General features: G+C 43.5%; 1 protein-coding gene across 1 annotated transcript in view; it reads right to left on the bottom strand.

The window, feature by feature from the left end:
* Positions 1–13,437, bottom strand: part of LOC134540111 (HEAT repeat-containing protein 3) — an 82,999-nt gene extending 69,562 nt beyond the window's left edge. The window contains exons 1-3 of the mRNA XM_063382606.1: positions 13,153–13,437; positions 10,200–10,372; positions 5,861–5,945 (exon numbers count right to left, since the gene is read on the bottom strand). Of these exons, the coding sequence (XP_063238676.1) occupies positions 5,861–5,945; positions 10,200–10,372; positions 13,153–13,305 (411 nt within the window). The 5' untranslated portion in view covers positions 13,306–13,437. The remainder of the gene's footprint in view (positions 1–5,860; positions 5,946–10,199; positions 10,373–13,152) is intronic.
* Positions 13,438–26,301: the final 12,864 nt, after the last annotated feature.

Genomic DNA, 26,301 nt, shown 5'->3' on the forward strand with positions numbered 1-26,301 from the left:
GCGTAAATGTATTGATAATAACCTTAAAAATTGTCCTTTATTTCGCTCCTTCAAAAGAAACATATCTTTACGGAGTGATAGTTGCATTTCTCCTGTGAATTTAACAACAGGTGATGCATTACCTCTTGTTCTTCTCATATGTGCTGTGTCTTTAGTACTGTGAGTTTTCCCATATCCATCAAATACAGTAGTTGCTAATCCATAATTTTTCAAGATGAAACGTACAGCTGAGCGATCTCGTTGTAAATTGCAGTATGGGGCCAAGGTAACTGATAAAGTAAATATCCTCCGTCAATGACATTTAATCGCAGTTGCGTTTTCATTCACTCAGTACAAGGGAATAGGAATTCTATCGTATAAATAGTAACTATACCAGGACAATAGTACATAAATTTTAAGCAAATTTTGATAAAGTTCAATTATATAATGCAACTTTTTTGCCCTTAATTTAATTCACGATTTATTTTGAAGTACGGTGCACGGTTTCCGTTTTTTTTCTTTTTATAACTTTTTTCCGGGACATTTCCTGGAAAACAAAAAAAAAACCAATGAAATGTTGATCTGAGTGAAATTCTAATATATTATGAAAAACATTGTTTACTTTATCTTTTTCCTAATTTTTTCCTAAATTATGCTGTAAAGTGCACAATTTTCGATTTATTTCATTTTTAATATTTTTTCAGGGACTAATCCCGGAAACGAAGCAGAAGTTATAAGCGGATTTTCTTGAACTTTGGATATGTTATGGAAAAGTTAATTTCCTTTAATTTTTGTCTCTACAGATTTTGTCGTCAGATGCACCGGTTTTGAGTTATTATTTTTTTTCCCCCGTTTTTCCGGGACAAAACCCGGAAAAAAAGTTACCAAAAGAAAGTGGATTTCGGTGGATTTTGTATATGTTATTCTACGAATTTTTCTGCGAATTTTGATGCAAAAAAACCTTTTTTTGCAATTTGTCCATGTTTTTTTCATATACATATTTCCTGGACTAACATGGCGAGGCGGCAGGGCGGCTCTTATCTGGCCAGCAGTGTCGGCGTGGGGAGGAGGGTGGGTACTAGTGGGGTGGGGCAGTGAGGAGGAGATAAGAGTAGTTTCGAATGTCGCCACTCAGCTCCGAGCAAGAACGACATGCTATGTACGCGATCACGCGTTTACTCTCTAGCCAGACGGCGCCCTTAAGGCAGAAAACATACAAAATGAATATTTACACTGAACTAAACTAAAATTTTATTGTTCAGTATGTTAAGTCATTTACCTTCTTTTTATATATAAGTTTTGCCCCACCCATTTGTTTACATTTAATATAGTTTGTTTTATAATGTTCAAGACATACACATTGTGTATGTTCTGATGTTCTGTCCTGTATATGCATGGTGATTGGCGTTGATATACTGCTTTATTCAGTATTTACCATTTATCTGCATGATTAAACAGTAAGTATTAAGTATGTTGGTTGGATTTTATGATGGCTATAGCAATTTAGTCCTAAATATATGAAGAGATAAATTAAAGAGTTGGTTGAGAAAATACTGATCGGTAAGTCAACGTCTACTGTATTTGAAGAAACAAAAACGTGTATGAGTAAACTCATTGACATATGTAGCACATGCTTTTAAATTTCCACAATCTGTTCTAGAAAAATGTCATTTTGTTGACCTCTGTGATATGTACAAAAATGTTGTAAAATGCCAAAAATTCAGTGAGTGTATTGGCGAAGACATAAAAATTTAATTAAATGATAATTTGAAAAATTTTACATACTTCATCATTAACTATGATAGTTTAGCAGATGTAAGTGTCAATGAAAAAAGATTGTATTTTTGATATATTCAGATAAAGAAGCCGATGTCTTGTGACTGTGTATTGGTCACAAGACGCTTAGTGTTAATTTTCTACCTTAAAAACATTTAAGGACACGAGAGAAACACAACCTTACCTGTTTACCATGTGGAATCATCATCTTGTGACATAACAAGTCACAGGTAGGCTACTGCTGTGTGATGTTTAAGACAATACCCTTCAAGCAAAATCACGAGGGTTCCTTCCAAAACAGCTTCAAACTCAGGGGTAACAACCGAGATCTTAGCAAGAAGAATACAACCGGAAGACTCGCCTGTGTATTGAATGTTTGGACTACAGTGAAGAACCTTCTAGAACTTTCTGCAACCGTCCCAGACTTTCTATTTCATCCCAGAGAAGTTGAGAGGCAGTTGAATGAGGGGGGGGGGGGGGGGGGGGGGAATTTAGGGTATAAATACTCGGGTGTCAGGCAGTTCAGGATAGAGCAGCAATGACAATCAAGACGCCACCACGAATTAATGACCTGAGAGAGAGAGAGAGTGTGTGTGTGTGTTTGTGTGTGTACAAGTACGAGGTGTGTGTCTCTCACAAGAAGTCACTGAGTCACTGCTCACAAACTATGGTGTTATTGTTCAACAGCCAGAAACACTGGCTGTAGAAAGTACTCAGCTTTCTGAAAAACCACCTGGTTTGGTACACAGTCTCAAGACTGCGAAATTCACCATATGGGTATATCTTTTTCAATGAGGTATTGAATCAATTTTCAAAACTATCTCTTTCAGTGGACATGATGCATGCATTGACAATTATGAAACTACTGTATTCAATATTTAAAAAAATAAATAAATAAAAAGTTTCTCTTCTGATATTCTCAGTAAGATACTGAATTCAAATGATCAGGATGCAAGTCTGAATTACCAAGGAGTTAATTTAACAAAGAGATCATCTATAGAAGCATTTAAAAGCAGCTATGATGACACTCACACAAAACTGCACAATGTTGTCTATAACAGGTTTACTTATTTTCATGACTTGGAAGTTATCAGTGCTGCAGTTAAGCTTTATGAAGTGAAAATAATGCCCGCAGATGAAAACAAACTGGAATTTTTTAGTGAAGAAAAAATTAAATTTTTGTCACTCCTGGAGAAAAATAGAATAACAGAGGAGGGTATCTTAAATAATTGGGCAGATCACAAAATATTCTGGCACCGTAAATAAATGCATCTTTCAGGTAATGAACTGTGGAAATGAGTGCACAGGGCCTCCAGTAATAATTTTCCAAATCTTTGCTACATTATAAACTTACTAAGAGTGTTTTCAGTTTCAAATGCCCAACTGGAGAAAGCATTTTCTACAATGAAGATAGTTTTGTTTACACACTACGAAACTTGACCATCTTTCGAGATTATCCATTGAAGGCGCAGAGCTGCAGGAGTTCTCCCCTCCCAACGCTGCCTCACACAATCCTTCATGGTCCTCGAACAAGGCCCTTGAAGAAGCTGACAGGGTGGCTAGCAAACATGTTCCCTGCCTCTTACAGGCTTGGAAAAATGTTTCCCTAACGACTGATATCATTTAGTTGCCAACAACTATCAAAAATTCTAAAATGCAAAATTGTGACTATTAGACATACCACACTTCACTACTGCAGTAGGAAAATATCAATTATTTTATTGCACTACTACTGGTAGCACTGAAGTGAATGTGTGTAGTCAAGTGCTGATATAGGTATTCATGAGCCAAAGAAACGGAAGCGAAATCTTTTTGTAACACTTAGATACAGATTGGGAATCAGGAAAAAAAGATAATTTATAATTGGAACCCACATTAAAAAAAAGAAATCTCTGCTGTAATTTCAATTTTTAATAAATCTCATCACTAAAAATAGTTATTTGAAATATTCCCTGAATACCTAGGAGATTCCTCATTTTCCCCTGACTTTTGCCTTTGCTGAAAATGCCTCATCTTTTCCAGGTTCTTCCTGGTGCTAGCTACCCTGAGCTGAAGACTAACATCACAAGTGCAGAAACAGGAACTTGGTCAGATTCCGATAGTTCTCTGTCTGAGTTTCAAGGATTTATGTAAAGTACAACAGTTGTATGAACATTAATAAAGAAGTTAAGATAAACAATTACAATTTATATTTTACAAATGTGTCTTAACCACTTTTTTGTTTCTAATTTGTACCTACACATTATTTATTTAGGCTAATTATATTTTCTTCATAAAATGTTATTTAACATTCCTGTGCTACTTCTACACAATGTTTGTTTAATGCTACACAAAAGTTAATGCATAAAAGTTGCTATACAAACTTTTAAGTTTAAATTTTTTTTTAAGTTTTTAACTGTTTGACGTTTGCCGGGGCTTCGCCCCATGAGCCTGATCATCCTTCATTTCCCTTCCCACACCTATCCTGCCCGGCATTTGTACCGTGACGTACGTAGTCGTGTGAGTATTTGAATTGTGCGCCGCACCCCTATATGTATTTAAACTAATATTGTAAACTTTTTTCTTTTCACCCCTAAACAGAGTCTTGACAGGTCAACAGAGTGAGTGTTCTTTGTTTCTTAAATATAATATTTTTTAATAAAGTAAGTGCAGGCACGGCCAATGACGCTCCCTAGCGGAACTAGTATAGAACTTTGTTTAAACTAATTTCAATGCACAAGTAATTATTACAGACAGTCTGGTCGTGGGTGTGTGCATATTAATTTTATAAAAGGTTAATGTTATTCTCTATAATAACCCGGGGAACGCAGTCTTAGTGTGTTAACGGTAATTGTGGTCAGCGCGAAGGACGCCATGTTTCCTGCCGCGAGCCTTGCCTCGCCCCGGTCTCCTTCTTCAGCCGGCCGAGAGCGGATGTCTCTGCAGACACCCCGAGGACATCACCGTTGCATCACTGACTAGGTAGCTCTGTAAACTCAACTAATTCAAACTGCTTTCTTTTTCATCCTCGGGGCCTCTCTCGGTCGGTGGGGGCTGTTTTGTAATTCATTTTTATACTCTCAGGAGTTTTTACCACCCTCTTTCTACGTAAAGGCTTGAGGCGACCACGTGTGTGGCCCGCCTCCTCAACTTATACTGATTCGTGCCTCGGGCGTTTTAACCGTGTAAAGGGAGGAGTGTAGAAGGACGTGTAAAGTATTAATAAAACCAACTTAAACGAGTCACGTGTCTTTTGTGTTTGGGGGCAACGTGGGTCCTTACTCCAGTAAGCGGCGTGTGGGACGCCCTAAGAGCCCACTGCGGTTAGGTAGAAGCGTGCCCGACGCTGAGAGCGGGCTCGGTATAGGAACGGGTGTTGACACCAAGGTCAGGAGGGCTAATATCTCGCCTCTCACGGGCCACGTAACGCCCTGAGTAAGAGTCTCTAGTCGGGTCCACGTGCCCACTCACATGGTGGCGCCCACTATCTCTGCAACCAGCACAAAACGTAACACCGGTAGGCCCTCATGTTTTACACTGGTTTTTCGCACGCTTTGTTTTTCCACCAAATTTTTGCACCTCTTTTGCCTTCTTTAACACCACTTTTGGTGAGTTTTATATTTGTTTTCTTGGGGTCCCTACTAAAACTGGTGCTGCGTTTATGAGACTACAACCTAGTGGATGAATAGGTAGCAGTAAGATTGCTATTCAACTACAATGACCCTCAATAAATTGCCTAACGTTCCTACAACAGTCTCCTGTGGTTCGACCACTCCGGTCGAGCTGCCTGACCTGACCTCTGACCTTGGTCGCCGAGTTGCATTACTGTTGTGCACGTCTTCAGTTCGCCCGCAGCACATTACCTGAATGATATCTATAGAGCCGCTCACTGCAAGTTGTACTGTATGTAAATTATTTACCTTTTGTGTTCTCGTTAAAACTGGAATTAAATTTAATGAATGTGCCGGATGAAAGACATTTTACTGTATAAAGTTCTATTGTATGTATGCCACTGTTGCATAGTTTAAAATTAATTGAAAATTGATACTCAACTAGGTAGAGGTAGGTTTAAAAACTAAATAACAAAATGCGACGGTTCTCCCTGATGCACCATGCTGGCACTCACCTCCTGCAGGAGCGCGGAGAGGGGCGTCATGACGTCCTGCTCCACCAGCAGGTCGCACAGCTCGTGGCCGCCCGCGCTCAGGTTCCTGCGCACACGCACCGCCTCGCTGCCTCGCTTCCCGACAAGCAACCACGACGGCGAGCCCCCAGTTGCAACGCCCCTCCCTCGTGTCTTGCATGAGTTATTTCAGTTCCTTATCAATATTAGGAAACACTCTGAGATGGAAATCTGAATAACAAGAAATTGCTGGAAGCGAACTGGTCAAAAAGAATAACAGAGGTGCACGAGAGCGAGAGAGTGTACAAGAAATTTCATGCAGCCCCTGAATGGCTTACAAGCAGCTGGAGGATCGTTTGGTTATGAGATTAAATGAAAAGTCAAGATTAGGGTTGCTAGGATTCATTTTTGATTTGTTAAATTAAATCATTCAAATTATTTTCTTTTCTTTTAGTTTGCTGGTTGAATTGTAATAAATAACATTATTTCTTAAACAATAACTAAGTTAAGTTGGCCCGGGCCCTACACAGAATTATACCAGTTATTCATTAAGGTTAAATTATTCACAATATAATATAACATACATTTATAAAGACCAAAAACAAACTAAATTTAAATTGTCTCCCAACTGGCACTTGATTTATTTGGGGCATGTTGCCGGCGGAAGGTGGGAAATTCTCTGCCCAGTTGCCCGGGACGAAGTTAAGACCAGAATGGTGGTATCCCTCTTGAACCCGCCTACAGACCAAACCAATAAAGAAATTAGGCCTGATCTGTAGGCGATTAAGGAAGGGGCAGGATTCGCCCTCGAGAAGGGGTGGAATCAAAAAGGGGCAGTGGTGAACACTTACCGAAGCGGGGAGAACTCAGCCGTCTCGGTACCGGGTTGGTGCCCGTCGCGCGAAGACGCGGTCGTTCGCGGAAGCCATGTTCTTGGAGCTTAATAAAATACAAAATAATTTACAAATTTTTCTAACTGCTCTGGGCAGACTACCGAAGATAAATGTAAGACTAAGGTAATAAGGCCAGGGTGCCTTTAATGTAAGTAACTACATTCCGCAGGCGGATGACGGAATTCGGCGAAATGCGTGTGAGGGGCGGATCAGCGGAGAAACTTGCCCCTCTGCTCCGTTGAAAAGCAACCCAGAGAATCCTACTCGCTCAAGAGGACTTCCTAAATAAAAGTGGGGGCTCTGCCCTTTGGGTGGAGAGGGACTCTTCGATCTCTCGAACCCTCGAGCGCATGGTCGACTACTGTGAGTTGCCTCGTAAAGGGGGGGTGGGGGGGTGGAGGACAGTGCAGCGCTCTGGCGGCGGTCCGGGAGAAGGACACAACATGGTTAGTTGGTGTCTCTCTCGTTAGATGGAGCGAGCTGTCACTTCTGGCGCATCCAGAAGTCTTTATGAAAGGCCTCCCCAAGATGGCGGTCCTGTGGGGGGAGATACCTTGCGTGGGAACAGTGACCGAAAGGGGTTTATGACCGCCCGGGGTCACCTCAAGCAGGGTTCTAGGCGCGGGGAGAGGGGAAATTTCCACTTGGGCGATGGAAATTTGCGGCAAACGAATGCCGCTACGTGTCTGCTCCGGGTTGAAGACTGCTGATGGCCATACTTCCACGAAGTCCGTTGGGAGCGACGCCAGTGCTCGCCACAGCTTTTCTTGTCACAAAATCGTGTAGGGTTTTGAGACGCCGGGCCTGACTGGAGCCGGGAATTATAGGAGATGGCTGCTTAACGCAGCTTCGGCGAGCTTGAGAGCTGAAGGTGTGCAGGGGAGGAGGGGTGGAGAGGAAAGAACACGCTACAAAAAGAATTGACCCGGCCGTACACTGGGCTGAAAAATGCCGTAGGCCAATAAATTTAAGTAAAATTTTAAAAATTCAAAAAAAATTCAATTATTATAAAATTAAAAAGGTGCCTATAATGCACATGATTGGCACACAGTGCATCACGAGCTGTGCTGTAAGAAGCCGCTCCATGCTATATACAAAGATCTGCACAGACAGGAACACTCTTGGAATTCAGTTTCAGTTAACATTGTAGCAGTAGCAATACCACGGTCAGTTGGGCAACATGATTTCATAAGCTTGTTTTCCTTCGGGAAATAGACTACAAGATATGTCACATAATTTAGCTTAAATATACAATATCTTTAAAACTTTGTATTTTTAAAAACAAAAACCTTAAAGATTACAAACTTTAACCAAAATGAAATGTACGAGCTTGGTTACAGTTAAATTTAAACAAATTTCGAAGTCAATTTGAACCATGAGTTTGTTCACGTTTTAAATATCCTTTGATTTGAGGTACTCAATATGTTTGTGGTAACCCTTCATTCTAATAATCTTATATCTTATGGCATCTTATATTCTGATTATCTTAATTACATAACTGGTCGCTTAACACATATTAAAAAATTGAAATTAATATTTTAAATAGACAGATATTTTTTTAGAGAAGAATATTTCAACTCCTAAACAAAAACATTTTGTTATATGTGAACCTTCATGAATACTATAATGTTAATTTAATTCGAAAACTACTACTTCAGTGACTTTTATTAAAATAATATGTTATTGAATTTTGAAGTGAATTTCCCAGATATTTGAACACCCCCACCACGACATCTCAGCCTGGAACTGTGGCTCCAGCAGAGCTCAACTAGAGCTTCGAGACCAGCTGGAGCTATCGTTGCTGCACACAGACGCCTTGTGGCATTTATGAACATAAAAAATTAATAAACTAATGAGTTATTAATTAATTATTTAACTGCAAAAATTATATCACAACTATTACAATTTAAAAAAAACATTATACTATACTTAACGCTTTATAGGTAGAAACAAGATTATATGGTGGATTACGATAAAACTGAATAACACTGATAGGCTTGTCAATACACTACATAGCAAGATAACACACAATAAGGCACTGAAATGCAACTAACACCAGTAAAATTAATTAGCATTTATAACAAAAAATTTATTTAAATCACAAAAACCTAATCTTTTAATACTGTTACGATCGCGCTTGGCTGCAGTGCTTGGCATCGCAGCGCCCGTTCTGCCTGTCTGCGCCCCCTTCCACCCGCATCCTCCCCCTGGTATCTCGTGCCATACTATCTCGCGACATCCTGACCTTCGCAGCGCGCACCTGCCTCAGATCGAGTTACTTAAGAGGCTGCACTGCGGCATAAAAGGACTCAGACATGTTTATCGGCGCGTTTTGTGGGAACACTATGCTTGTTGCGTTTATCGGCATTCTTTGAGCAGCCGCTGTGTCCTTCGACAGGACTCATGACACGTTTCTGGACATTTCGACGGCGAAGGCCGCGCGATATCTCGGAGACATGCCTGATTGTTCTGGACGGGAACCCAAGGGCTATATAAGGACGTGGGGCCGACCTTCGAGTCAGTCTGAGTCAGAGAGTTCAGAGTGAAGTCGGGAGTTTTCCCGCGGCGGAGTTTCCGGGCGATAGAGTGGCGAAGTCCTAGGACGATGGTTCCAGGGTGTTGAGTGGGATCTCGGCGAAGGGAAGTGCGGCGGCGGCGGCGGAGTGTGGCGACAGAGTCCCGCGGCGGAGATTCACGAGGGGTGCTGCGGCGAGAGTTGCGCCAGAGGTGCGGCCCAGCGAGGTGTGTGGAACGAGTGACTGGGGAATTGACATTTCTTTAAGTGTTATTAATTATTTGCCAATTTAGAAGATTATTTGTAAGTGACAAGTAGTGGTAATAAATAAAACTGTGTGTGTGATAAAAATCTTTAATTGGGCTATCCTTTACGAACCCGCGGTAAATCGTAACAATACAGTAAATTCAATAAATGTAATTTATTTAGCACAAAGTTTGTAACAAAATGTATGTACAAAAAAAAAATTCAAAATTTTTTTTACATTTTTTATCCTTGCAAGTTTAGTTGTACATTATGAGTTGGTACATTTTCCAAACACACATAACTTGCTAATAGTAATACATGTTTATTAAAAATAATATTAAAAAATGTATATTAGTCAAAATCATTTATGTTTCATGTTTGTTTAATAATATGCTATATAGTGATGAATCAACAGATATCATAAATAAAAAAACCATAACACAGAAATCCCCTGATATTAAAAACAAAATTAACCTAATAAATAATACCTTACAATCTTGACCCTAGTTACGGTATAGGCAAACCAAGGTACTTTACTTTTTAACTAATTAAAAATTGCTGGATGTGAAAGAGCAGCAGACTCAATTTAAATTATAAGATTTGTGGAGGCAGGCAGGAAATACAAGCATGTATCCGTCAGCTGGAACTGACCAACAGTAACCGGGAAAGGCACTGAACACTAGCGCACCTGAGCGCGCCGGCCGCCACGTGGCGCACGGAGGCGCTGGCGTCCAGCAGCAGCGGAGCGGCGACGCGCACCACCTCGTGTCGCACCGCCTCCTGCACGGCGCACGGCTCCGTGAACACTGTCGCCAGCGTCTGCAGCCCGAACACCTTGTGTTCCACGTCCGGCGACTGCAACTGCACACCGCGCTCCCTTCACTGCACGCTCCTCACTGTCACAGCAGTGTACACTGCACACCGCGCTCCCTTCACTGCACGCTCCTCACTGTCACAGCAGTGTACACTGCACACCGCGCTCCCTCCACTGCACGCTCCTCACTGGCACAACAGTGTACACTGCACACCTCGATCACTTCACTGCACACTCCTCACTGCCACAACAGTGTACACTGCACACTTTGCTCACTTCACTGCACGCTCCTCACTGGCACAACAGTGTACACTGCACACCTCGATCACTTCACTGCACACTCCTCACTGCACACCTTGCTCCCTTCACTGCACGCTCCTCACTGTCACAGCAGTGTACACTGCACACCGCGCTCCCTTCACTGCACGCTCCTCACTGTCACAGCAGTGTACACTGCACACCGTGCTCCCTCCACTGCACGCTCCTCACTGGCACAACAGTGTACACTGCACACCTCGATCACTTCACTGCACACTCCTCACTGCCACAACAGTGTACACTGCACACCTCGCTCACTTCACTGCACGCTCCTCACTGGCACAACAGTGTACACTGCACACCTTGATCACTTCACTGCACACTCCTCACTGCACACCTTGCTCCCTTCACTGCACGCTCCTCACTGGCACAACAGTGTAAACTGCACACCTCACTCACTTCACTGCACACTCCTCACTGCACACCTCGCTCCCTTCACTGCACGCTCCTCACTGGCACAGCAGTGTACAACGCACACCTCTCTCCCTTCACTGCACGCTCCTCACTGGTACAACAGTGTACAATGCACACCTCATTCACTTCATTGCACGCTCCTCACTGGCACAACAGTGTATAACGCACACCTCGCTCACTTCACTGCACGCTCCTCACTGGCACAACAGTGTAAACTGCACACCTCGCTCACTTCACTGCACACTCCTCACTGCACACCTCACTCCCTTCACTGCACGCTCCTCACTGGCACAACAGTGTACACTGCACACCTCGCTCACTTCACTGCACACCGCACTCCCTCCACTGCACGCTCCTCACTGGCACAACAGTGTACAATGCACACCTCATTCACTTCATTGCATGCTCCTCACTGGCACAACAGTGTATAATGCACACCTCGCTCACTTCACTGCACGCTCCTCACTGGCACAACAGTGTACACTGCACACCTTGCTCACTTCACTGCACACTCCTCACTGCACACCTCGATCCCTTCACTGCACGCTCCTCACTGGCACAACAGTGTACACTGCACACCGCGCTCCCTTCACTGCACACTCCTCACTGCACACCTCGATCCCTTCACTGCACGCTCCTCACTGGCACAACAGTGTACACTGCACACCTTGCTCACTTCACTGCACACTCCTCACTGCACACCTCGATCCCTTCACTGCACGCTCCTCACTGGCACAACAGTGTACACTGCACACCTCGCTCACTTCACTGCACACCTCGCTCCCTTCACTGCACGCTCCTCACTGGCACAACAGTGTACAATGCACACCTTGCTCACTTCACTGCACACTTTTTTGAAGCAGCAAAATAGTTTTGGTAATTTAATTACATTGCGGCTTTTCCGGAAATTAATATAAATATTCAGATAACATTTTCAGAAAACTAGGAACGTGCCTGTATTTACCTTTAAAATAGAATCTTTATATTCCAACAGTTTTCTGAGAACTCACATTTTATGGCTAAAATTATTTATAATACCTATGCATTGATGCATCTGTCCCTATTTTTTTTAACGTTCTTATTCACAGAGAATCCCAGAATCGGCAAACCTAATATTCACAATAGTCCATTCCGGGATCACATTTATACATGTTCGGAATAAATATTATAAATCTGTTACATTGTGAGAACGGTTGTTTAATATACTGTGACAGTTAGGTAGGTTAGTCTAGCTACATTAAAAAACTGTACAATATTTTTAATGGTTGCTTAGGAATTACTATGTAGCGTAGTAACCAGTTCACATACGTCCATTCTGAAGCCCGCATAGTTAGGTAACCGAAGGTTACAGAAGTTTGTCGCTTGCACTAGCAACTCAGTAGCACATATTACAGGATAAACACGTGCTTTTCATCTTTCATAGACTTATGTGAAGGAGTTATGAGAGAATATTCATGCCACATTAAAGTGTGGATGGTTGATTAAGTTAGCATAGCTTCATTAAAAATACTGTGAAATCATGTGAATAGTTAGTTATGTCAGGATAGCTACATTGTAAATTGATAATTTCTACGCAACCAATAAATAATTTTTAGAGCAGCTATTATACTAACATAAATATCCGCCCTTCATGTTTTAAATTATTTATATTGAAGGTAAGCTAACCTAATCGACCATTCTCAATAAATGACTTTTAAGGGCTCCAAAACATAAACACATGGACCCACACGGGAAAGCAAAAAATGGCAGTGGAAGCGTCAATGTAAAAGTATTGTAATGAAACCTATTAGCGGTGACTTTTCAAAAACCAGTAGGAAATTAGAAACGCTGTTTCCAGGGTACCTATATAGAGGATCGTCCTTAATGTTCGAAAAAGAATTTTCCGAATGTTATTATTTTATTTAAGGAAAAGCCGCGACGCCAGAATTTTATCAAAATTTTGTGTGAATTTTGCACTAGATTGATATTAATTATTTTGGGTCTAACCCCTTCATCAGGGGTAAAAATTTAAAGATTTTACAAAACTTTCAAATTCCTTACTTAGGCTAGTTGTGTAAAATATTAAACAATTAATAATTGAATATTATTAACAAACCTGATCAAGAACGGCACTTATCGCTATCTCATTTTTAGAAATTTGGTCTCCGGCACTGTGTTCACCCTCTTCCTGTTGTGTATCTTTTACACTAAGCAAACCAGTAGGATTCTTGTACTTCGGCCGTTTCCTTTGACGTCTAGTTTTACCCATTTTAATATTCCTAGCAACAGCCTTGTAACTACACCAGAACGAACAATAACATCATAGCGACCACGTGCGAAAACACAACACACAGGATGACGCCATGACAGGGAATAGTTGCTTGTCTTTTATTTTGAGCTTAGTTTTTTTCGACCTTTCTTCTACTTACTGCAACGTAGGACAGTGTAACCGTGTAACAGTGTAGGTTAGTGCAGTATACAAAGAATACTCAATAGTCAATGCAAGTTTTAATTTAGCCCTCCACGGCCATCTTAAAATCTCGGTGACTTAATAATCAAATCCCAGAAAGTTGCTTGCTGCGCTTTAACAAGTGCTTAAAGTCAACTTAAATAGTTGTTTGTCCGTCAGTTTTGAAATTTATTTCATCGAAACTACATTTTCATTCAAAGCTTATTGTGCGAAGGGGGTGGGGAGCAAAGACAGTATTGGATACATTCAATTGGTTAGCAAAAATGGAAATTTCATAAATTTCTTGAGAGTTAAAGAATCTATCCAGCGAAATGTTTCAATTATTTATGCATGAATGTAAAAGTTTTGAGAAAGTTTTAGTGTAAGAAGCTGTGAGCATATATATTATCGAAGGTTAGTAGAACATGACGCCGTCGTCGGTGCTCCCTCTAAGAGCACAGGCCATTATGTGTCCTCAACACCTGATCAGTGCTGTTCCACGAACACGCCCGTGCGTGCAACGTAGTGCAGTGCCCCGAACGGCGTGACGTCAATCACGGCCTCCTACATGTGCAAGGCGCCCGGCCGGGTGTGGCATTGCGCAACTAGGTAGTCTGTGTACATGCATTTGATAAAACAAGCAAAAACTAAAACTTTTAAAACAGCCAATAATTATTGTTAATTAACTAATCATTTTGTAAACCAATATCGTTCACAAAACTGGCCGGAATTACCTTCCCGCGTTCCGCAGTTTCCCGCGGATTTTACCCCCTCCCTGGCCCGGTTGCCAGGGAGAATGGTCAGTAGCGATCTAGCTCTCACCTGGGCCGGCAGCCCCGCGCACGGGGAGCATTCATCTTTCGCGCCATCTCCACGTTAACAGCAATTGGTAACTATCTTCAAATCTTTATCAACAGCTCCTCGGTCGGCCCTAACCGGCCGTACGATATCTCGTGCGGCCTTTCGTTAAAATGTGTGACTCGCCACCGAGTCTTTCCAGTGCTACGGAAGTGGAATTATTTAGGCGGCCCGTCGTGGCGCCTGCGCCTCACGCTATTAAAAAACCCCTCGGGGAACTAGTTCATAGCCCACGCGGGGCGGCACAGTGCCGAACGCGAAACAGAGTTTAATAACGATTCATCACCTGGGACGTGCAACGGTCGCAGACGAGATATCCCGCCGGATTCCGCCGCGCCCGTCCCCAGCTTAACGTGGCCCTCGCCACCACGCGGATTATCCGCCTTTGCGTGACCACCTGAGTGGGACACTTGAACTTTACCCCGAACTCGGGAATAGCCCTTAGGGACTCTAGTGTAATATGTCTTTGTTAAGTGAACTTGTATACCCAGCCGTAAGTGTACCCCGTGTTACGTCCCGCACAAACATCCACGTGTGCAGAAACGGGCTTGCCGCTCACCCGAGCATTCGTCTCGTAACTCGCCGGGTTACCTACCCCTCTTAAAGTACTAGCCGCCGGGCTACCGAGGGACCGTAAAGAGTACCGCCAATTGAGGGTGGTGTAGGCTGAGCGGAGGTCGACGATGATGCGGCCAGTCGCGTGAGAATGCCATATGTGACGTAGAGAAGTGTAATGTGTGCGACGTAATAAATCTGTTAAACGTACGTGTGTGTTTTCTCTAATACGGCGTCCTGGGAGGCCATAACAGCCCGGGGGGCCCTTTGCCGACGCGTCCCTGCCTGCAGCCACGAGGCCAGGAACCCCGCCCTTGAGATCAAAATTCTTTAAACCTTTTTAATTAACGTAATTTCAAAACAGGCAGCGGGGACGGCGTCAAACATCATATCAGGGTGGCTGAGAGGAAATATGGATATGGGGGTAAATAATTATGTCAGAACCCCACCTCATTATGAAAGTACAATTTTTCAAATTCCACAATTTTAATAAAAAAATGTAAAGACTGCGCAAATGTTAAAGTGACCATTACAAAAGATTATTGTGATTTGCAGAATAATGGCAGTATAAGATACATTATACCTATGTTTTGACGTCGTCCCAAGTGCTCCTCCGGCTCGCTGAGGCCATTATTGCCCGTTGCTGCTTCAGGCTTGCGTGTGCGCCGGCGCCCGTGCGCTAAATTGTAACAAATGGCCTTGGCCGAGAGGGGAACACCCTGCAGAGGCACCACCATAACAGTAATGTGCCTTTCATAAGGGTTTTATTTATGTAATTATGTGAGTGTGTAAATATATATTTGTGTTGTGTACCTGTAGATGTGTTTCCCAGGCGACTGATTCGCGTCTCCCCGCCTGTGACCATGTGGGCTCCACGCACTCGCACACGAAGGGAAGAGGGGGGATTCATGTGCGCACGGCAAGGGGGGAACCCGCTGAGACGTCGCGGAGCGTGGGTCGAGTTAGTCGCCTGAGTGGGATGAGAGAGTGCGGTCGCGAAGTTGTGAGTGAGAGTCGAACGGACACTGTCAGTCGTGTCATCGTTGTCACGTCACCATCATTCGCGTTGTCAGTCACGTCACCGTCAGTCACATCACCATCGTTCGCGTCGGCAGTTACATCACAGTCTTTCGTGTCATCGTCATTCTCGTCACTTCCAGTCACTGTCAGTCGCGTCACTGTCATGTCGCCCTGATGGACTGTCACAGATGGGGGCTATGACAGCCCATGTACAGTGTGTGACGTGTGCAGTAAACACAACTTAACGTCATAAACTCTTTTATTTCACCCGAGTTAGGGTAGTTCCCTTGCCACGTGGCACGTACCCTCTCTACCGGAGCAGCTGGGCAGCGACTCCGAACCACGGGAACGGCCCTAACGTTGACAGTTTCTTGGGATGGTCTGAAAGATTTAGGGCCATATTCCAAGACACAAAAATAAGGGTTTAGGTGTTGAATATGCATTACCTGTACCCTAACCATATTCTAAGTGCACGATAGGACACAGCCAGTCTCTTATTTTTAGGGCACTAATTTTTGGTGTCCTATCTGTTGCCGATTTGATCCATAACTGTATATATATATTTTCCTTTTTAATGAACTTTAACGGAACTTTTACGATTAAAATTTCCGCCTAATATCTTAAAAAACAGCAAACATAAATACAGCAAAAAATTCATCGTTTATTCTTGTACAACCAAAATTAAATATTTTATTTCAAATTATAATTCCATAGTTTTAAAAAATAAGCGAAAATTACGATGGATTCCACGAAGTACAACTGTTTATAGCCTCGCACAAGTCCTCGTTTATTAAAACGGCTGCCGATCTGATACCTTACAGGGGTTCAGTTAGGACACATTTGGAATATGACCCGAGAGTTAGGGTACGGCAGTTGCCCAACAAGGCTGTGCATATTCGCTACCTTACACAAACATCTTGGAATACCGCTCTTAGTGGCCAGAGTGCTATATTTAATTGTTTCGTTTTATGTAGGAACTTATGCTAGTATGGATGAGATAACCTCTATACTTGAACTCATGCATATTTTTCGACTTGTATTTTTACAGTGGTGGTATTTAACTGATCTTTATGTTAGGTTGAATTCAAAGGGGGGTGGGGGCTGCAATATGCTAAAATGCAGATTAATTTGATGGTATTGTGGGTTGATTTGATAATTTATCACTATGATTTATGGATTTAATGTGCGATTGTAGATATGACATTATTTACTCAAAATGTTTTGAGGCCAACCACCGGTGCTCCCTCTGGATCGCACAGGACGTTTCGTCCCAACAACACTTACTCGTAAGTAAAACGAACACGCCCGAGCGTGATGTCCGCCGTGTGAGTGAAAGTGCGCCGCGACGAACACCAAGGCGACTACAGCGCCCGGCCCTTGTGGCAATGCGCTAATGTATAATTTAAATCAGTAATTCTACTTTTTAAAACAGCCAAATAATAAAAAATAAATATACTGAAATAATATGACAATTATGTGCAATTGTTAAATAATCTGACGTCGACCCAAGTGTCTCCCTGGCTCCTTCAGGCCGTTATGCCTCGTCAGCACCCTCTCTTGCTTTAGTGGTGCAGCTCAGTGTAGTGTTTTTATCAGGGGCGCACCCGCGTGCGCCCTGGACCGCTCACGGACGGCCACATATTTGTATTTTGTTATGTGTTGACGACAGTCGTCGTGCCCTCCTAGGCTTAGAGGCCGTTCCTGCCCATCGCTGTGTACCGGAGGGGGCATGCTCTGTTCCCCCCCCCCCCCCCAAGCCAGTGCGGTGCGCCTTAAAGTGTCCATGTTTTAGAGACTGCTCAAAGATGGACAACTATTGTATGGGTGTAAATATTGCTTGTTAATAGTGCCATGTTTATTAGCGTTCTTGTGTAGCGATGTAGAGGCCGCACCTGGACCACGGCGAGCGCTCGGTCTCGTTCGTACCGACTTCCCCCCTCCACCTCACCCCCCTCGCGCGGCGCAGTGCGTGCGCGAGGCGGGAGCGCCAATCGCCGCTCTGCTGCCACGGAGTGTGGACCTGCCTCTCCGCGCTCCGCGAGTCTGCGCGTCCGTGATTACGTGCGGACTTACGTCTACGGCCATTAACGTTCGATAGTCTTACAGATTCGTCAACTACATTTATGGTCGGGAGTTTTCAGTGGTTTAACATTTTCGCGGTACTACAAGAGGCGAGTGTTACTGTTACCGCGAGACAGGTGCGGTCAGGGCAAATGTGGACCAGCCGCAATAAACCAGTGTACGAACAGTTAGCGAACTTTACCTAATTTCGACCTGATTTCCACCCTCATCAGCCCATCCGAACCTTTCCTCCTCAGTTTCCGGTCCCGGCAACAGTAGGCCTGAACCCCTACCTACTTGCTGGATTAGCTGGGCAATTTACATTAATCCATATTCCAGACTTATTTCGGGGACCGGAAAGGGGCTTAGAGCCCTGGGGACGTCAGTGTTTTACTTTATTATTCATTTGTATTTGTATTTGTATTTTATGTACATGTTATTTCAGTGCCTGTGTTAGTGTGTAGATCCGCAGCCTGGCCCGCCGCGAGCTCGTGTTCTCCCGCGCCTGCCTGCTTCCCCTTCCCCTCCTACATGGCCCGCGTTTATCGGCGCGCGCGGGTGGGCGGAAAGTCAGTCGCCGACGAGCTGTCGCGCGGAGCAGACCTGCTTCGCTCCGCTCCGCTAGAAGTAACACTCCAAGTACGGTCGAGTTTCGCGATTAGCTGAGCACATCACGGGGACGCCTTCAGCCGCCCTACAAGATCGCATCTTCATCTTTTTCGTAATTTGGGAGGCCGGGTCGCGGCGAGGGAGAAACGTTCGTCTCGCAACGTGTTTGGCCAGGCTGTGATAGGGCTTCCGTTAATAAACCCCGCACACGGAAACAGACAAGATGTACTTTTTCCTACCGCCTTCGCCAGTACCTCCAATTTCCCCAAAATCCTTTCCCTGTCCCACTTATTCCAGTCCCGGCCACGTAGGCCAGAACTCACCACTCTTCGACTGGAGCTATGCGGGCAACTGAACGAGTTCTCAGGGCAATCTTCCACGGGGACCAAGGGACATAGGGCCGAAAGTACATCAAATCATGTAATATCAAATATAGCATTTCAGTCCGAAACTGGTCGGAGCTGTTTTCCCGCGCTACACGCATCTTGGCGCGAGGTCGCGCGGTGCTCTAGCGCCAGTTGCTGTCGGGAGCTCACAGGGGTCGGTCGCTCAGCGAACGCAGAGCTTACAGTTTCGCGCCACGTCCAGTTCATCGCAATAGTTGTAAGTTTACCAAATCTTTTCATTTAGCTCTGTGCCGACCCCACTCAGCTGAACGTCCTTACATGCGGCTCTTCGCATAATTAATTTTAATCCCAACAGGGATATTTCAACATCCTACGTAATTTTTCATGTCCTAAGCATTCGGACAGCGGACTTGAGTCATACGCAGTTTCCAGGCTTCGACGTCAGTGAATCGTTATTTGTTAAGGGCTTCTACTGTAATACCCCAAGTGTCTTAAATAATAATGAAATAATAAGGTTAAAAGATTTGGAAGCTTTGATTACTGAGGCCCTCAATTAATAACTATAAAAGTCAACAACAGAGGCGACACTAGGAGTAAACAAAGAAAATTTAGGGACTCCCTACAAATACTTGGGAGTAAAAGGATCGTTATTATATATTAAATAAATAAGAACAACTGTTACGTCTATAGACTTCCTTATTTTATTAATCATTGTTCTTTTTTTTTTATAGATTAAATTTTCCTTAGTAAAGACTGTTTTTCATTGATAAGTGATCTTATTTACATAACTCACAATTACACTTATTATATGATATTCCTTAACGTTATTTACGATAGGGCCGGCCTGAATGTATAACAAAAATTAAAATATTTAAAAACAAGAATGAAATTAACATAGGTAACTTTAAAGATTGTACATATAGTCCTTCCAAAACATAATATAAATTTCTTCTCCTCGAACTGCTTTTTACTGTCCGCTGTCTTAACTGGGTTATACTAATCTTGGGTTCGTGAATAAAAAGATAGAATTATGCGGGTATCACCCGGGGCTGTAGGTAGACGGTGATCAAGGTAGTAGGCCTAATGATGTCGGATTCTGCGCAGGAACCGACTCCAGAGGTTCTGGCAGAGGATTTTGGTTGCCCCAAACTTGGAACCCTGTCAAAACAGGGTGTTGGTCCTGGCGCTCAGGAGAGGGCGTCTCGTCTCCGCAAACTAGAACCACGATTCGCGGTAGCCACGGAAGTCATCACGAATAATTAGAAAATAATTTATATAAAAAACTACTGACTGGTTAATAATTTTAGCTAGGGACTCCATCCCTCTAGTCTGAGAAGACTACATAATATACGATGCGATGTTTCGCCGAAGATCGCAGATACAAACGGTACCAGTCAGTCAGGAGGCGCGCACCGAAGTAAGTTCAGAGCGGGATATCACCAGAATATCATAAGCGCGGGGTCTCTAGAGAATGGGAGGGGGGTTAGGCTCTGAGCCGAAAATTACCGAGCCCACCCGAAGGTGTCCGGCATAAAAAAATTAGATCTTACTGGAGTGACTGCGCGACTGAGGCGCTATCTTTTGGTGGCGAGAGGAAGTACTAATAAATCGACTAGTGACCGACGAGAGTGTCAAGCTAGGGGGTTAATGGAGTAACCAGTGGTGCCACCTAGCGGCCTGAGACATAAGGAGGGGAAAGGTTGTCGTTACCTCCGCGCGAGCGCGGTAGTGTCGGCGCTACCGACGCCTCACAAGTGGCATTAGTTACCACAGCCATCGCTAGGTGTCGCTAAAGTCCAGAATCGTAACTGCGGCTGTCAAGCCTGAGATGGCCTTGACTTCGGTTAACGTACCCGAGCGGTCGTCGCTCCTAGCCACTTCTGAGAAGAGAGGGTGGGTGAGCAGGCGGGGGGGTGGCTTCAAAAAACGCATGGTCTGTGGGACACAAGGCCCACGGGATCCTCCTGTCGTGTCTTGCTGTTAGTGAACCTTATACCGATTCGTGACAGAGTTAGCAGGGCTCAGCACTGCTTCACAAGCTGCTCTTAGCAAAAGGTAGTCATGCGAAGAAATAAAGTTACCGGCCCCGACGTGCCTGGAGGCGGGAGAAATATTAGCCAGAATGCTAGCCTAGCATGAGGCTGGGAAAGAAAATCAGCTCGCCTCTGAGAACAGAGGCTGAGGGCCTGGCCGTAAAGAAAATAAGATGAGAGAAAAAAAAAATAATATTTCCAAAATATTTCAGATTACAAAATTTTAAATAAAACGTGCCTAAATCCCTAATACACGGCACACTACCAAGCCTCGAGTGTCATGTACTAACTCTTTAATATATGTGTCTTCAATTTAGCTGATTTTAACTGTGTCATATATTTATTTGCAATCTAACCAAGTAATAACTTTGTTAACCTGTAAGAAGTGACTGTGACTTTCTTATGTTTTTCATCTAGCCGGGCTTACGAACAATTTGAAGCATTCGCATTTTTAGTGGGTTAGATTACTAGCACCTTTAAGGATGTTGATTATATATTGCTGTCATTATATGTTTAACTTCATTCACCATATAAACAGTTGCATTAAATCAGCTCTGCGATAATTTGCCGCAGCCTTCATGTTAGTAACGATCACAGGATAAATCTTTATACACGATTTTGCAACCTATCCGGTTCGCGTGCAACGTCAATATGTTCAACCAATCGTGAAGCGACGGTCTGACAACAGACTCGGCCAGTCCTTGGACAAGTAAGTGTAACAGTCTTAATAAAGTGCAGTTTCTTTCCAGTCGGTGTTCCTTTTATTTTCAAAGCATCCTGGGTGGCCTGAACAGCCCAGGTAGTTTAAAATCGCGACACATTCTTGCCTGGAGCCACGAGGTCGAACCCCGTTTTTGCCCCCTGAGATTATTTTCAACATAAAATTCACTCAAAACTTAATCAGGCAACGGGAGTGGCGTCAGTTTCGTGAGCAAATATTTTTTTTGCTTAAGTCCCATGGTCAGTTTCACACATGTATTCGCATGTTCTGAATCTAAAAAAAAGCATTAGATAATTTCAATTTTTCTAACTATTTCCTTTCTTAACTATGTCGCATACCCATCTCCGTAGGATGCGTGGAGACGTGGCGGACGTCTCTCGGCCGTTTTCTTGTATTGCCCAGTGCCAGCTCTCTCGCGTAGAGCAGTCTCCTGCGGGGAGGCAGGGGTGGACCGTCCGGCCCGTGTAGCTGCCGAGGGACATCTCCCGCACTGGAGAAAAGTGCGGTGCAGGCTAGTTGTGTTAGTCCACGTGTTTTGGCCCGTGAACACGCCAGATACAAAAACAACACTCACACACACACAGTAAAAAAACGATAAAAGAGATTATAACATGCTATAGAACAGAACAAAAAGCTATAATAACGGCGAGTTTATGGAGCATCTCGCGACCATGCCTAGCTTCGAAGGGGGCTCGCACGGGACTAGAGACCAGGATGCCGGGGCACTGCTCTCGCACGCACGTAGAGAATGTGATGTCATTCCCAAAGCCGCGGCGCGCTGCGGACAGGTCTGTGATCCGGGCTTTAACCCAGAGGCACAAAGGTACGACGTCAACTATAACATTTACCATACCAATGTATTGTCATGTAGAAGTTAAACTCTGTGAGTAAATAATGTCTGTGTGCTGAGTGACTCTTGTGTCCACGATGTCATGATTGGTTGAGTGTTGTGGTTAGCTCACGCTCTCAGACATTATTGAGAGATGAGTCATGATTCCAGAAGTACATCGCGAGCATATCTCTAATTGACAAAGCCAATAGTGGGTATACTTGGCCCTTGGTATAGAGGTTAATCATATTTATTTAAAGGTTGCTAACATATTTTTACACACATCACAGACATGCCAAAACTCGCGAGTTGTTTTCAACACCTGCACGCACATGAGTTTGATGTCGTCCAGCCGAAGGCCACCCCAAAGCCCGACCTGCACCCACCAGTATCCGACCCCGCTAACGGAACGCACCCCTAGCCATGGCCCACCCGAGTCAAGCGAGCCTTCGATGCCATAGGTAGAATCAATGGCCATGTCTAGTCAATTAAACACCTCGACTCCAATTCATTAATAATCAAACAAAATTTAATAGTAACTCCACTATTAATTAAAACCCCTGCCCAAGGAAAGTGCGACGCAGGAGTGCCCGAGTCACTCACGTGTGAACTTACCTTAATAAGTTTGTGAGTGCCTCCTTTGCGGCCTTCAGCCTTAATAATTTATAGTGTTGTGTTAACGTAAATATTACCTCCCTGTTTTTATGTGTGACTAGACACTGGAGCAGTCAGCAAGTGACGAACAGTCTCTGGTGTGACTCTTATTATTTAAACTTAATTTACATAAATTTGTACACCATAATTATTAAAGATTAAGATTAATTATTAATAATAAATGTGTGAATTTAGAGCTGCTCTCAGCTTATTATTATTTAAATAATTTCCGAATAACAGAACTTTAGCAACTTTGGCGCGAGAGAACGCTGAGACCTTCCCTCGCGCCAAGGGCAAACGCCAGTACCGAGCGACTCGCGGACCGGGGTGGACGTGTGTTCCACGGGGAGCCATCATCCTTTGTCCACACTGATCAGTACTTCTGGTAATTATAGTCATACAACCCAAACCTATTTTATTCGTTATGTTAACTCCCCGTGCGTCCCCAGTCATTTTACGGTGTAGGGCCTAACCCAGCCATTTAATTTTTAAACTCCCCGCAGGAGACATTACGCGGGGTAGTCCACTTTACGGCACGGGCCGACTCCCGCTACTAATGAACTTTTGTTAAGGTTGAGTGCACAGGCACCGACGACAACTACGAGTAAACTTTGTATTTAATTTAACTGCGGATGCCGCCCAGTTAACAATTTTCGGGATTGGCCACCTCAAATCAACCTCGACTGGCGTGAGGGCTTAACTAGTGACAGTGTGTCAGAGCACTCATACTGAAATAATTGTAACTTTGTAGGGTAATTATTTGTGCTATGTGCAAGTTTTATATAAGTGTAATTTGCGACTGTAATCATTATTTAATTAAACGGCCACTCCGCACCCTCCGTGTGCAACGTGCCAGTGATCATATTCATCTCGAGTTCGTGTTTGTCATTGTATTGAACCTCCCTATCCCAGCTAGGAATCAGTGTATTATGCTGCACAGGGGCTGTGATGTGATACCAGCTAGAGCCCCCTCCAACCATGGACTCCGCTGACGGTCCTAACAGGCCACACAGGGGCAACGCTCCCACAAGACCCAAATTGGTTAGACACTGAGCTAACCTGGTGCCCTCCCGGAACGTAATTTCAATAAGAGCCAATTTCCCGCTAGTATACACGCCCGGTCTCGAACACGAGAACCCGGACGACGGCAAGCTAAAATGTTAACGATTTTTAGGTTATATTGGTTTCAAGCAAGGGGCTACTTTAAGTTACCTATATCGAGGGGTACCAGCAGTATGTTTGTGGGTTTAATTTATGGATTTCGTGTAAATGAGTAAATTTGAGTTTGTGTATTCATTTTTACTTTTGTAGATATCTATGTACCTATATGATCTTTTAAATAATCTTGTTAGCTATCAGAACTTTGAACATTTTTTTTCTGCAAGCTTCTTCAGTTACTAAAACTTTTGTGTGAAAAAGTAGCTATGTGGGCTTTGAATATTTTTCAACTTAATGCTTCTCTGTACTTAAACATTTGTGAGGAGAGAGGGTTGTGTGGGCTTTGCATATTTTTCAGCTAAATGCTTCTCTGTACTTAATTTTTTTGGTGTAAGTTACCAGTTACCACGACTTTAAATATTTGTTGACTACTTCTGTGTAACTCTTCAGTTACAGTACATTTATATTTTAGTGATTTTTTAGGTTAGTTTCGGGCAAGGTTGTGCTAACTTAATAATTGATTTGTTGAAACTGTGTTTTGTAGGTTTGAGGTTATGTATGTAAACTTCTTCATGTAATGGCTAGTTACATTGTTTTTTTTTTTAATTCTTTTGTTATAGTTATCTGTACATCGGGCTTCCTTCGCGTGTTCTGTGCATTGAGTGCAGACTACCGATTTTTGTGATGACATCAACCATGCAGAAATGTCGCTTCTGTCCTGCTACCTTTACGACAGCTAGTAACTGCTGCCGGCATGACCGTCAGTGTGCTGACAACCTGCAGCGTGACCTCAAGCAGTGTCATATGTGTGGCAAGATGGTTGCTCGCAGTAATAAAATGCGGCAACATCTTACAACAATAACTGGTGCTGTCCGCACGACTTCAGACACCTTGTGTAGTTTCTGCTTCGAAACCTTCGAATACTCCAGCCATTCCAGATTTCATAAGAAGATGGCTTGCTGTTTCAACCCTAGCCATAAAATGTATTCATGCGGGGACTATGCTAAAGTGTTCGCGAGGGCTGGCAAGTTGAAAGCACATACCAAAGTAGGCGAGGGTCCTGCTCCACCATCAACCAAGAAGCAGAGGATAGCTGCGTTAAAGCCTGCAGTTACACCTAAGCCAAACACTAGCCGAACACAGCTTGTGACAGAGATGGGTTTTGGTCAACATCCATGGCTTCATCATTGTAGAAGTGGGATTCTGGAGCAACCTGAAGACTTATGTGCTAGAAAATAAAACCAGATCTGCCAAGGACATATGTACATACTTGAACTCTACCAATGTTAATAAGCCAACTCGTAGAGGAAATTGAAGAGAATGGTCCGCTCAAGTACAACCTCGTGCTTGAGTGCGATTATTAAAAGCCAATGGGTGCGTGTGAAGACAAGAGGACCTTCAAAACCACAAATTTTCCTATCTTTGTAGTTCATGAGGTGGAGGATTCCATTACTGAATCCATCTATAAGATATGCATAGAGGAGGAAGACAACATGTGGAAGGGGTCTGGATGGTCTTTGTCTGGTGTTAAGCGACCATAACTACACTTTAAAAAGCTTGATCCACTTCGAGTTAACTCCTACATCGAACTACCTACCTGCATCAAAGAAAAATATGCGGTAGTAAATTTGTAAAAACTTAGATGAGCACATACGTTTTAAGTGTGCTATCCTGGTCAAGTTAGAGGAGAGTGAGCATCTGAGTATGTTCTTCAGTGCTACAATGTCTTGGAGGGGAAGTTCAACTTCACTAACATCGAGTTTCCTACTCCACTTCGTCAGATCCCTCTGTTCGAGAAACATAATCCTGGTGCCTGCATAAGCATCTACAGCATCGACGAAAACCAGATGATTGTACCACTACGAGTCGCTCTAGAAGGGAAAAGAACATTGCATCAAACTTCTGCTCTTGGTCTTGAAATTTGCGGTTTTTGTGGATTGTGTGAATTATTGTTTGAAACATGTGGATTTG

This window comes from Bacillus rossius, chromosome 16, assembly GCF_032445375.1.
Source record: "Bacillus rossius redtenbacheri isolate Brsri chromosome 16, Brsri_v3, whole genome shotgun sequence".
Taxonomy (NCBI): domain Eukaryota; kingdom Metazoa; phylum Arthropoda; class Insecta; order Phasmatodea; family Bacillidae; genus Bacillus; species Bacillus rossius.